This window comes from Schistocerca americana, chromosome 5, assembly GCF_021461395.2.
Source record: "Schistocerca americana isolate TAMUIC-IGC-003095 chromosome 5, iqSchAmer2.1, whole genome shotgun sequence".
Lineage (NCBI taxonomy): Eukaryota > Metazoa > Arthropoda > Insecta > Orthoptera > Acrididae > Schistocerca > Schistocerca americana.
This window is the reverse complement of record NC_060123.1, coordinates 502,160,414-502,174,623: the sequence shown is the minus strand read 5'-3', so window position 1 is coordinate 502,174,623 and position 14,210 is coordinate 502,160,414. Positions and strand designations below refer to the sequence as shown.

General features: G+C 44.4%; 1 protein-coding gene across 1 annotated transcript in view; it reads right to left on the bottom strand.

Moving 5' to 3' along the window:
• LOC124615774 (spatacsin) overlaps window positions 1-14,210 on the bottom strand; it is a 395,474-nt gene that overhangs the window by 341,663 nt on the left and 39,601 nt on the right. Inside the window, exon 5 of the mRNA XM_047143873.1 lies at window positions 13,439-13,531. Coding sequence (XP_046999829.1) covers window positions 13,439-13,531 — 93 coding nt within the window. The remainder of the gene's footprint in view (window positions 1-13,438; window positions 13,532-14,210) is intronic.

Genomic DNA, 14,210 nt, shown 5'->3' with positions numbered 1-14,210 from the left:
ATTTACATTATAGTGCATGATACAAGCACTCCCAGTTTTATTTATAATTTTTGGTATACTACTGTTTCAGTGGCATTTATGTTATTTAATATCCCCATCAGCACTTATCAGTTTCCTTTATTTCTTATTATATGACAAGCATCAATAGACATTTGCTCCCTTATTTCTTATGATATGGTAAGTATCATTAAATGTTTGCAGCTGGTTTTGGAACCTAAACTGTTATGATGTAAACCATCTTTCTCTGAACAATTTTTACTTAAAAATTTACAGGATCTATAAATACAGCTCCTAACCTGTTGTGATGCTACTTGATATTGCAATTTCTCCTCTCTATGTATGTTTCACTGCCAATGGCCTTGCTGCAGTGGTAACTCTGGCTCCCATCAGACCAGTTAAGTGCTGTTGGGTTTGGCTAACACTTGGATGGATCACCATACGACTGTACTGAGTGCTGTTGGCAAGCAGGATGCACCCAGCCCTTGTGAGGCCAATCGAGGAGCTACCTGAGTGATAAGTAGCGGCATCGGCCGTGAATACTGACAATGGTCGGGAGAGTGGTGTGCCGACCACATGCCCCTCCGTATCCACATCTGGTGACCTAAGGGCTGAAGATGACACGGTGCCTTCAAGGCCTGTTCAGACAGTATTTGTTTGTTTATGTATGCTTCACTAGCTGATCTATACTTTCTCAGTTTCACAGAAAACAAGGGTGCACACCTTCAGTACTGCCATAGCCATTACTGTATTCCATTGTTTGAACCAACCTTGTGGTTAATGGATAAAAAGTTCTAGTTAATGATATCTTCTTTTTTTATGGGTTATCTAGGAGCTTTATGACGGGTTACTTAATTCTTTCAAAAGTAAGGTTATATTCACCGGGCAATAATGTGGATCATTTATTCTTATATTGTATTCACAAATACAATCATTATTCTCAAATTTTAATATTTCTAATTTGTATAGTGAAAATAGGTAAATCTACCTGTTTGAGCAGATACACAAAATTAATTTTCCTGTTAAAGTTCTCATAAAAAACAAAACTGTATTCCCAATTTACTGTTTCCTTTTAAAACAGAACATCTGTTTAATCCCTACCGAAATTATAAAAATGAAAGCAACTATTTCTGTTACATTTTCATCACTGAACCACTGAACCGAGTCAATGAAATTTTGTATGGAGATAGCTTGAAGCCCAAGGAAGAACAAGAAAACTGATCCCTAAGGGGGTGAAGTAAGGAATGGAACATCATTTTTTACATCAGTGAACATAATATATGTTAAAAATTATTAAATTTGTTGCATAATGTATAGCTACTTCAATAGCATGATGCATAGATGCCCCTCTGCATACATCACTCAACAGATATGCTGTGTGTACCCCACCACATCATGTGTTGGAGGGGCAGTGGGGGGAAGGGGAGAGGGGGGTTGATGACAGGGGTGAGTGCACACTATGAGCTACACTTACTCAAAAACACAGACACTTGAGGATAGCTGGTGTTATTACACACATAATAGCTTACTTACTCACAATCACTCGTCATACCATAACTACTGATATGCAAGTGCAGCTTGGGTAACATTATATATATTTTCTGCAGAACAAACTGGATGAACTGCAGTTTAACAAAGTTTAATCCAAATCCATTAATGTGAGATCATTCTCTGCTGTTTTCTCCATTGATGTTTGTTGTGTTTCTTTAAGAATGTAACTTTTGTTACCAGCAAAAATGACTAATTCTGTTCTCCATTTCAAACAACATAGTATGTCATTGATCATTATCATGATCATCTTCAGTTTAGATAATAGCTATTGTGTCATCTGAACAAATCAGCTCACAATTTAATTACCAGTTCCCGAGTAAAAATCCACTGAGAGTAGCAAGCTCTGGGCAACCCCACCAATTCATGCTGAATCATCATGAGCTAGTGAAACAAAAGAATAGCTTGTGGGCAAACAGATAACCAGATTTAAAAATCAAAGTCAATGTTCAATAGAAACCAAAGCAAGTCAAAATGCCGTAGCAGGGTCATTATTGTTAGGCTTTTGATGATGTGCGGCTTTATCTCAAAAGGCTTAATGCAAATAGAGGAACTCCATGTGCTTTGCTGTGCTGCCAATTTTGTGGTCTGTAAGCTCTACCCACTGAGGCTGCATATGGCAGTGCCTCAATCACTAGTATTACCAATGAAAGCCATACTGATGACATTATTTGGCAGGAGTTCAAATATTCCCATTCCCATTTGACAAAGATATTGAAATACATATGTGTGTATAGTTACATCTGGTAAAGTGGATGCAGAGTTATGAAAACAAATTCAAATATGGGCACTGCAGGAGTAGATCTAAAAATGAACAAGAAAACAGAAATGTAGGTAAATAATTAAGGACAAGGTAGTAATTGGATCATCTTAGGCAAGATAGGAACAATGCTGTGACTTACTACGGCAGTACAGATATACAAGGTGAGTCAAAAAAGACTTCACAACTTTGGAATGCGACAGAAATTTATTGAAAACTTACAGAACTAGTAGATGTGTCATTTTGTATCAAACAACCTAAAGTTTGATTCGTTTAGAGCATCAGTGTCCCATTCCACCACCAAGAGCATCAGCGTAGTGCGCAGTTCAAATGACTACTTTCACTGGTGCGGAGCATACTCGCTGCACATTTTGATTTCACAAAATGAAATTTGCAACAACTGTTGGGCGTAAATTTCACACCAAATATGCTAAGGAACCTCCAAGCAGGCCTACAATTTACTCTTGGCATGACAACTTTGTTGAGACGGGTTGTTCACTGTGACACAATAAATCAACAGGTCGCCTGCATGTTGTTGATTATGCCGAACAGGTTAAGGAGAGCTTTTCCTGCAGCCCACAAAAATCAATGAGATGTGCATCTCGTGAGAATGGCATTCCACAAAAGACTGTTTGACAAGTACTGTGTAGATGTTTACACTTGAAAACAGACACAATGACACAGCACATTAGTGATGCTGATACGGTTGGTTGCTCACGAGGAATTCTGTGCAGAAATGATGCATCAGAGATACTCCTAAACACAATAACTTTCAGTGATGAGTCAACATTTCATAACAGTGGCATGGAGAACACCCACAACTGCAGAATACATGACAGTGAAAATCCACATGCAACCCTGGAACACTTTCTTGACAGCCCCAAAGTTAATGAGTTCTATACCCTTAGCGAACTGAAAGTGTTTCTTCTTCTTTTTTTCGCTCAACTACTGAGGTCATTAGCGCCCAGTCACAATTGTTAGAGCACATAGAATCTAGTAAAACTCAAGGGAGGGGGGGGGGGGGGGGGGGGGGGACACCAGAAAGTTCTTACAAAGATGCAGATAAAATAAGTGAAGGAGTTAGATGTCTTTGGACAAGCCAGTCAAAGTAATAAAACGAAGAACACGAGCAGCTGCTCGAGCATCATCAGCTAAAATATCCTGTAATGTAGATGGCAGAGACAGGACAACACGAGATTGACTAAAACGGGGACACGACAATAAAACATGGTGCACTGTTAATGCATGACCACAAGGGCACTGCGGGGCTGGGTCACCGGAGAGCTGGTAGCGGTGGCTAAACCGGCAATGCCCAATCCGCAACCTGGTCAGAAGGACCTCTTCTCGCCGAGATGGTCGGGAGGAGGTTGTCCAAGCAGTTGGGAACAGTTTTACTGCCCGGAGCTTGTTGCCTTGAAGTATCCCACCACAAAGACACAAGCCTCTTACAAACAACCCCACTAATGTCAGAGGACGGGACACAATGGAAGGCTGGCCGAGGCAGGAGGGCTGCAGCCTTGGCTGCAGCATCAGCAGCCTCATTCCCAGGCACTCCTACATGGCCGGGAACCCACAGAAAGCTGACAGGAGAGCCATCAGCAGCAGAAGAATGGAGGGACTGCTGGATCCGTTGCACCAAGGGATGGACCGGATATGGAGCTCCAAGGCTCTGAAGAGCACTGAGTGAATCAGAGCAGAGTACATACGATGAATGGCAGTGGCGGCGGGCATACTGAACGGCCTGATGGAGAGCAAAAAGCTTGGCCGTAAAGCTGGAACGCTGGTCGAGGAGCCAGTATTTAAAGGTGCCAGCCCCGACGACAAAGGCACAGCCGACACCATCGTCAGTTTTGGAGCTATCAGCGTAAATAAAGGTGTAACTGGCAAGTCGCGCACGAAGTTCGACAAACCATGAGCAATACACTGCAGCCGGAGTACCCTCCTTCGGGAGCGAGCTGAGGTCGAGATAGATATGAACCGGAGACTGGAGCCATGGTGGTGTCGGGCTCTCACCCTCTCTGAAGGTGGTAGGGAGGGCAAAATCCAATTGTCGAAGCAGGCGACGAAAGCAGACTCCAGGGGGCAGCAGGGCAGACACATACAACCCATACTGATGGTCGAGAGAATCGGCGAAGAAGGACTGATAAGAGCGGTGGTCGGGCATTGACAACAGCAGGCAGGCATACCGACAAAGCAGTACGTTGCGCCGGTAGGTCAATGGTAATTCGGCAGCTTCAGCATAAAGACTCTCGATGGGACTAGTGTAGAATGCTCCGGTCGCAAGACGTAACCCCCAATGGTGGATGGAGTTGAGACGGCGTAAGAGGGATGGCCGAGCAGACAAGTAGAGGAGGCTCCCATAATCCAGCTTTGATCGGACTATGGACCGATACAAGCGAAGCAGGACAGTGCGATCCGCTCCCCAAGATGAACCACTAAGAACTCTGAGGACATTAAGGGAACGTGTACAACGGCCAGCCAAATAAGACACGTGGCGAGACCATCAAAGTTTCCTGTCCAGTGTGAGCCCTAGAAACTTAGTTGTTTCCACGAATGGGAGAACAACGGGACCGAGATGTAAGGATGGCGGAAGGAATGCTTTATATCGCTAAAAGTTGATGCAAACCGTCTTCTCTTCAGAGAACCGGAAGCCATTTGCCACACTCCATGAGTATAGGCTGTCTAGACAACGCTGAAGGCAGCACTTCAGGAGGCATGTTCTCTGGGCACTGCAGTAGATCGCGAAGTCATCGACAAAAAGAGAGCCTGAGACATTAGGCGGAATGCAATCCATAATTGGATTGATCGCTACGGCAAAAAGGGCTACGCTCAAGACGGAGCTCTGAGGCACCCCGTTCTCCTGGAGGAAGACGTCGGACAATACGGAACCCACATGTACCCTAAACTTTCGATCTGTTAAAAAGGAATCAATAAAAAAGGGCAGGCGACTGCGTAGACCCCACCTGTGCATAGTGCGGAGGATACCTCCTCTCCAACAGATATCATAAGCCTTCTCCAAATCGAAGAACACGGCTACCATTTGGCACTTTCGCAAAAAGTTGTTCATGATGAATGTCGACAAGGTCACAAGGTGGTCAACAGCGGAGCGGCGGCGACAAAAGCCGCATTGAACATTGGTAAGTAGCCGTCGAGATTCAAGAATCCAAACTAACCGAGTGTTAAACATGCGCTCCATCACCTTACAGACACAGCTTGTAAGAGAAATGGGGCGGTAACTAGAAGGAAGGTGTCTATCCTTCCCGGGTTTGGGTATAGGAACAACGACGGCATCACACCAACGCATGGGGACTAGACCTTCGGTCCAGACGCGATTGTAAGTACGAAGGAGGAAGCTTTTGCCTGCCAGAGAAAGGTGGGCCAGCATCTGAACGTGAATGGCATCTGGCCCCAGAGCAGAGGACCGGGACAGTGCAAGTGCACGTTCGAGTTCCCGCATAGTAAAGGGGGCATTATAATTTTCCAGATTCAGCGAGTGGAAGGAAGGTCGCCGAGCCTCTTCTGCCTCTTTCCTGGGAAGGAAGGCAGGGTGGTAATGGGCGGAGCTTGAAACCTCCGCGAAAAAGCGGCCGAAGGCGTTGGAGACATCCACAGGATCAACAAGGACCTCATTACCTGAAGTCAGGCCAGGTACCGAGGAGTGGGCCTTAATGCCCGACAGCCGGCACAGGCCACCCCAGACGACAGAAGAGGGAGTAAAACTGTTAAAGGAGCTGGTGAAAGAGGCCCAACAAGCTTTCTTGCTGTCTTTGATGACTCTACGGCATTGCGCTCGGAGTCGTTTGTATCCAATACAATTCCCCAACGTAGGATGGCGGCAAAAGGTGCGTAAAGCACATCGTCGAGCATGGATAGCGTCTCTAAAGGCCTCATTCCACCAGGGAACGGAAACGCGACGTGAAGAAGAGGTAGTGCGAGGAATGGAACGTTCGGCAGCATGGATGATAACAGCCGTGAGGTATTTGACCTGACTGTCACAACTGAGAAAATCGTGGTCCGGAAAGGTCGCCAGGGAGGAGTAAAGTCGCCAGTCAGCTTTTGGTATGTTCCAGCTCGAAGGACGTGGGGATGGGGTGTGGTGCAGGAGACGAACGACACAGGGGAAGTGGTCGCTCGAATAGGTGTCAGAAAGGACATACCACTAGAACCGAGGGGCAAGAGTGGTAGAACAGATCGAGAGGTCCAAGTGGGAGTAGGTATGAATAGAGTCCGAGAGGAAAGTCGGGGCGCCAGTATTGAGGCAGACAAGATTGAGATGGTTGAAGACATCCGCCAAGAGGGAGCCTCTCTGACAGGATGCAGGAGAGCCCCAAAGGGGATGATGGGCATTGAAGTTGCCAAACAATAAAAACGACGGAGGAAGCTGAACAATCAGGTGCATCATGTCAGCCCGACTAACTGCGGATGACGATGGAGTGTAGACGGTACAAACGGAAAAAGTAAAGGCAGAAAGAGTAATATGGACAGCTATTGCTTGGAGTGGGGTGGTCAATGGGATGGGATGGTAATAGACATCGTCCCGAACGAGCAACATGACCCCACCATGAGCTGGAATACCGTCCACAGGGGTAAGGTCAGACCGCTCCGAGGTATAGTGGGGAAAAGCAATACGGTCAGTTGGGCGCAAGTTGGTTTCCTGGAGACCAAGGACAAGTGGACAGTGCAGGTGGAGGAGCAGTTGTAATTCCTCCCGATTAGATCGAATACCTCTTATGTTCCAATGTAACAAGGCCATCACTAGTCAGAAAAAAGGGGGAACGAAACGGGTGATTCACCTCGACGGCCGCGGAGGGCCAGGTTTCGAGGGAACAACGCTACAACCGGCAGGAGGCGGATCCTGTTCCATCGAGTCGTCGCCAGCTGCGGCCACTTTCCAGGGTTGCGTAGGAGGGGCAGCATCATTCGCCGACGAGAGGCCAGCTGAGCGCCTAGCAGCAGAGCGTCCCGGCGAAACTGAGAATGGCCGAGAGCAGTGACTCGCGGATGGAGCATCAGACGAAACGCGCCGGGGTAGAGAGAGGGATAAAGACTTCTTCTTGGAGGCCTTCTGGGAAGTCCGATGAGGCACGGGGATGGTGGGCTGGACCCGAAGAAGGTCCTCACGCGCGGGGTCCGTTTTGGAACGCCGGACCTCGGAAGCCGGGGTCCGGAACGTTTCCCCGATGGACGCCTGAGAAGAGGATCGCTTCTCAGGCAGCGGAGGGGGAGGAGAAGGAAGGGTGGCCCCTGGGGCAGAGGGGGCAGGGGCTGCGAGGGAGGAGGATTTGGAAGGGAGGGATTTGGGAGGCGGAGGCATAGACTCCGGATGGGGTGAGGAGGTGGAGGGAGGACAGGATAGGGGTGAGGATACTGTGGAAGGAGTGGACATGACTGAGGCAAACGAAGTTGTCAACGTCACGGGATGGAGCGGTCATACTTCTTCCTGGCCTCAGAATAAGAGAGGCGATCCAAAGTTTTTTGTTCTTGAATCTTCTTCTCCATCTGATACGCGGGGCAGTCTAAAGATCTAGGCGAGTGGATGCCAGGACAATTGATGCACCGAGGTGGTGGGGTGCATGTATGTTCCTCACGAAGAGGACGTCCACAATCACCACAAAGGGGCTGCCTCACACCGTGACGACATGTGCCCAAAGCGCAAACACCGAAAGCAGCGCATAGGAGGCAGGACTTAAGGTCGCACGTCGCACCGGTAGCACATCACCTTTACCTTCTCCGGGAGAACGTCCCCCTTGAAGGCGAGGATAAAGGCCCCGGTGTCGATGCGTCGGTCTTTGGGGCCGCGCTGGACTCGCCGGACGAAATGCACGCCTCGACGCTCCAGGTTGGCCCTGAGCTCCTCATCAGATTGCAGCAGGAGGTCCCGATGAAAAATAACCCCCTGCGTCCTATTCAGTGCCAGATGCGGGACAATGGACACTGGGATGTCCCCTAGTCGGTCGCACGCCTGGAGCGCCGCCAACTGAGTGGCGGAGGTGGTCTTTATAAGAACGGACCCCGAACGCATTTTACTGAGAGCCTCGATTTCCCCGAAGATGTCCTCAATGTGCTGGACAAAGAACATGGGCTTGGAGGTGGCGAACGTCCCCCCATCAGTCCAAGAACAGACTAAATAACGGGGGAAATACTTCGCCCCAAGCCGGCGGGCCTGTCCTTCCTCCCAGGGAGTGGCCAAGGGGGAAAGGGCAGGAGAACCAGAACCAGAGACAGTACCTTTCTTTTTAAAAGACTCGGCCGCAGAGCGACCCAATACATGTTGACGTTTCATCTGCGAAACGTCCGCCCCGATACCACCCACTCCGACCAGGGGCTCTCCCCACGGGCGCCACCCAGCCTCAGCAAGGGCCACCTGGCAGGATGACCGTTGCCGGGAGTCCTGATGGCCCAAGGAGACGGGCATCTACTCCTTGGCCGACATGGGGAGGGTGCAGCTCAGGTATCGGCAGTACGATCCCTGTGTTGTCAGGGGGCTACAACCTAGAGGGTACATGACGACCCTACCACAACGGGCTGGCTACCGTGCTGGATTTCGGGTGCCATGGAAAGTCCATCATGATCGTAGGTGCAGATGGGGACGCACTATGGGCATAACTTGTGCAACCCATTAGGCGTTTAGGCCCAATTTGAGGAATAGTGGGTGTGGTTACAACGCCGTTACAATGCTGAGTGCCAAGGTCTTAGTGCACTGAGGACCAGTGAGACACCACCTAAGGTGTCCTTCCCCAAAAGGCTCGTACTTCTGTAGAATTTTGAAAAATGGAGGTCAAACCCCAAGGGGGACCATCAGATGGAAGGCTGAAACGGTTGAAACTCCTTTTAGTCGCCTCTTACGACAGGCAGGAATACCTCGGGCCTATTCTTACCCCGGACCCGCAGGGGGGGAACTGAAAGTGTATGACCCTTTCTTCTTCAGGGAGAAATCTGTCACTGGCATTGTACATTTGGATATGCTTGAAAACTTTTTGACTCCACAGATCAATGAAGGTGACTGAGATGGGATGGATCACTACCAGCAAGATGGTGCAACAACTCCTTTCCTCATGGGAGTTCAAGGTTTCCTCAATAACCACTTCCCAGGTCGGTGGATTGGTTGTGAAGGGCCAGTCACACAGCCACCTCTCTCCCCAGACTTGACACCACTGGGTTTCTTTACTGGGGTTTCATTAAAGACTGTGTGTTCCTCCCCCATCAAACAATTTAGCCAACCTGAAAAACTGAATCTATGCTGCTGTTTCACAAAATATGCCCAATTTGCTGCAACGAGTATGGGAATAAATCAATTACTGGTGGGATATTTTCTGCATCAAACCAAAATGACACCTGACACTTTTATGTAAAACTTGAGGTTCTTTGCTACAATTTGAAATGTCTACCAATTCTGTAAGTTATCTCAATAAATTCCTGTATCATTCCAAAGTTGCAAAGTCCTGTTTGCTTCACCCTCTATGTACCTACAACTTCCTCAGATCACGAAGAGATTGAAAACATGCACTATGAGATAAAAGAAATTATTTAGTATGTTAAGAGAGATGAAAAATTTAATAGTGATGGAGGACAAGAAGTCCAATATAGGAAAAGAAAGAAAAGAAGAAACAGTAAGAGAATGAGAACTGGGGAAGAGGAATGAAAGGTAAGTCAGCTGGTAGAATTTTTCCCAGAGCACAATTTGATCATTGCTAACTCTCGGTTTAAGAATATGAAAGAAGTACATATATGTCAAAGATACCCAGACACACTGGAAGGTTTTAGATAGATTATGTAATGGTAATACAGAGATTTAGGAATTGACATACTAAATGTAGTAGATGACTTTTGCTAATTCAGCAGCATAATAGCCACTCACAGCAGAGGTAAAGTGGATATCAAATATTTAAAAGTAAGAAAAGCTTTTCTGAAAAAGAGATGTATAGTAACATTGGTTATAAATTTAAATATTCTGAAGTCTTTTTTAGAGTATTTAATTGAAGTGCAGCTTTATATGAAATTGAAATCTGGCTGCTTTTGAAACATGATTCTACAGAAGAATGCTGAAGATTTGAGTGGTAGATTGGCTAAATAAGGATGAGGCACAGTGCTGACATGGGAGAAAAAAGTGTCATGGTAACAAGAATAATGGAAGCAACAACTTGGTAAGACACATTCCTGCAGTATCATGTGGGAGCTAACATGGTAGTGTCATAGTATATGTGGAGGGTAAAACTATAGAGGGAGAACAAGGCTGGAGTACAGCATTAGTTTTACAGAAATGAAGACTCGCACAGGATATATTCACTTGAAGAGATGCATGAAATCAGTCTTCAGATATCTTGGCTGCAGATGGGACAGTTAATGATTTTCTGTTGCCGTTAACTAGTTTTTTATTGGCTAATGAACAGAACAGGTAAAATTTCAAACTCTTCTTTTGTGTATGATGTTACTGATCAGGTCACAATTGTAGCAACTGCAAAAAGCATTGTTTTTGTCTATCCCTAATTTTGTCAGAATGCCTATTTTGGATAACAGAAGGGACAAGAAAATGCAGACTCTTTCAAAATACACAAAAATTATGACAGAATACCAAGAAATGTCTTTTTCTTTTGTGAATACCATATGCCATGAAGTACCAATGGCAAGTTTCCTGATTCTTGATGTTATATTATGACGGGTAGTCAAAATGTTTTAATTATCATCTCCCAAAAATCAAGTTGCAGCTATTAAATTTTGTTCTATCCTTATCCTTTTTTGCATATATGCTCTTCAATTCAACACATTTTTCCCAACAATGGATGACTTAGTGAAGACCTTGATTGTGTAAGTCTTCACTGGAGAACAAATTTGGTAGCCTAAAGAAGCAGTATCTGTGAATGTGTCCTGTGCAGAATGAGATAGGACATTACAACTGAGCAAACACATCCCCTTGGACAGCTTTCTATGAAGCTTTCTCTTGACAGTCTCCTTTAATCTTGTCAGGAGATTCGGTAGTATGCTCCTGCGTCAGTTTGCCCCTTGGAATCAAAATCTGTTGGCACTGCTCCATGTCAGTTCTGAAACACACTCAACATCACCTTACCCACTGATGGTTGGGTCTTCACTTTCTCGTCGGTGGTGAATCCACATGCCCATTACTTGTTTTGATTCTTTTTCTCAGTCTTAGTGATGTACCTGGCATCAATCCATGGTGATTATGCAGCTAAAGAAGTTGTCTGGACTGGCCTGACACAGCTAACCACATTTACACTCTTGGCTCAGTGCAGCTTGGTTTTTGAATGGCTGTGAGCAGTAATGGAACACAGTGGTGGCAACCTTTTTCATTTTCAATGTGTTATGAAACATTTTGAAATCTGATCCATGTCTGATTTTCAATTTTTCCACTGTCTCCTTGGTTGTGATACAGAGATCTTCAAGCACTAGTACCTCCACTTTTCTCTTGTAATTCCTGGCTCTTCATAGAGAGAATCTTTCTCTTTGTTCTTCGCCATTCAGACTTGTTTAACCTCACTGAAAGTGTCTGTGCCACCCACCTATTGTGTCGTATGATAGTGGTTTGTTCTCATACCATTCCTGGAACTCAGCAAGGACTGTTACAAAGTTATTACCTAACATACATAGAAAATGAACCAGCACACAAACATCCATTTCATCAGTAGGCTACACCATTTTGTTTTGGTTTCTCTATTGGAATGTTATGGTAAAGTAGCATGGGGATTTCACTGTGTACCAGGACTGCAGACATGTATCTACAAGTAAATAATTTCTTTTAGGTGATAATTACAATTTGTATATATTGTAATGTCATCCTGAAAAAATTTGAGCTACTGCTCAGATGGGACAACACCGTTGACTAACAATTGTTTTGCACATATATTATACAATGGCTGTTGGATTAGTTAAGAAAACAAATGATTTCTTTTTGGTCATGAAATGAATGTATTGAGAGAGGCATCTATAAAAGTGAACAGAATCAAAACAACCAGCACCTGTGTGATTTGAACAGTGATGAATTTCCTGAATGCTCAAAATATTAAGACCTGGACAGGTATAATTTCATATATTAAGTTTAAGGGATTTATGCGCTAAGAGAATCAATGGTTCAAAGGAGGTAATGAATTAACCAGCTCTGAACATGACATAATCACAATGAAGAGCAAAGCTGGCAATCATAATATAGACATAATAGCTGGTATAAAGGAATAATGTGGTGAACAGAAAGAATAAATAATGCTGCCATCTGTTATTTATCATCATACAAGGAAAATTTCTGTCTTCAGGGTATACAAAGGCTGGTCTCACAGTACAATAAGGATATAAATGACTGGACTACCATGATATAGCTGCCTTAATCATCACTGAACCTCAGCCAAGTGTCAGTGTTGGGACATAAACTCGGATAAAGTTGGAAACTGTGTGATACAAGACTCATCCAGTCGAATGACTTTCTTTAATAACTCCACAGTCCAGGATTTACGTGCTTGGCATCACATTTTCCTGTTATGGGCATTTGCACCACTGATGAGTGGTTTTGGGATTCCAGTTCACTCTGCAATCCCCTGCTATTGGAGCTACCTTCATGTTGTTTCAGTGCTAACAGGATTCGGAGTGTGACATTGTGTTCTGCAGTGAGTTTTGCAGCTGTTGTCCCCTTATTTTTGTCACAATCCTCTTCAATGTCAATTTGTCATGACTGCTGAACACACATTGATCTGTATTGTGACTTAGCAGATGAGGTTTTTCCACTTTCCCTGTATGCAGTGTAAATGTTCGATATGGTGTCTTCTGAAGCACCAGAAACTTAGCTGCTTTGGTTACAAAAGCACCCACCATACGAGCACCAAGAATCTGCCCATATTCAAATTCAGTCATAGTGCACTCACGATGACAAAGAACATTGTTCTGATCACAGTTGCCACTTCCAACTTATTGGGGACTTTGCACAGGTGCTGTCAAATACAACAGTGCAACATGCAAGCTTCGCTATCTTCTGCATTTATGTTCAAGAATGCATTTCTCATGACATTCCCATATTTTTGTCCAGACCCCACACTTGCACAAATAATAAAAATTATTGATTTTATTACTTTTTAAAAAAATCAAATCAAAAGTTACTTGGCACTGGAATGTCCTTTATATACCTGTACTTACCTCTTTATGGTTGATTTCTGGAGATTAGCAGATGACTTGGAAATAGAAGAAGAGCCTGAATACATGGACATGGTGCTAGAACTGCTATCCCATCTGAAAACAATAAATAGTTCAATAGGTTGCAGTTCTCAAAAACTGTTCGAATAAGAGAAACCATATGAATGTAATACATAGTTGTGAATTAAAATTCAATATTCCTTGCTAGTAAAGACAGAAAACAGTCAGTTGACTCTGAGACACCAATACTTTGAAGTACTTGAATTGTACTGAATAATAGTTGGCTGTAACCTAATTATTATAATTCTGCTTATCTTCTAGATAAAAATCACTATTCCTCCTCCTCCACAACTTAATTTTTATTAATTTTTAAGCAAATCTGTTTCACTTAATTGTTCAAGGCATTGTCAAGGCCAAGAAAGAAATAAAAGAACTATTTGTTTACTTCATTATGTTTCTTTTTTGTTTCGTTGCATATAAATAGTGTTTCATAGCACCATATTTAGATTAACTTAACATTCATAATATTTACAAGTAAGGGATGTACAGTATGTTCTCAATATAATTCCTTTACTTGTAAAGCAAATGAATACAAATTTACCTAAAAGTGCTGCTATGAACTGCTACAAAGATGAAAAACAATTGTGTGAAAAATTATTTCTTTTGTTCTACAATATTACTTTTATTGTTAACCGGTTTTTGGCTTACAAGGCCATCTTCAGACATTTACTGAGTAATATTGTAGAACAAAAGCAAACTGGTGCTTTTCACTTAT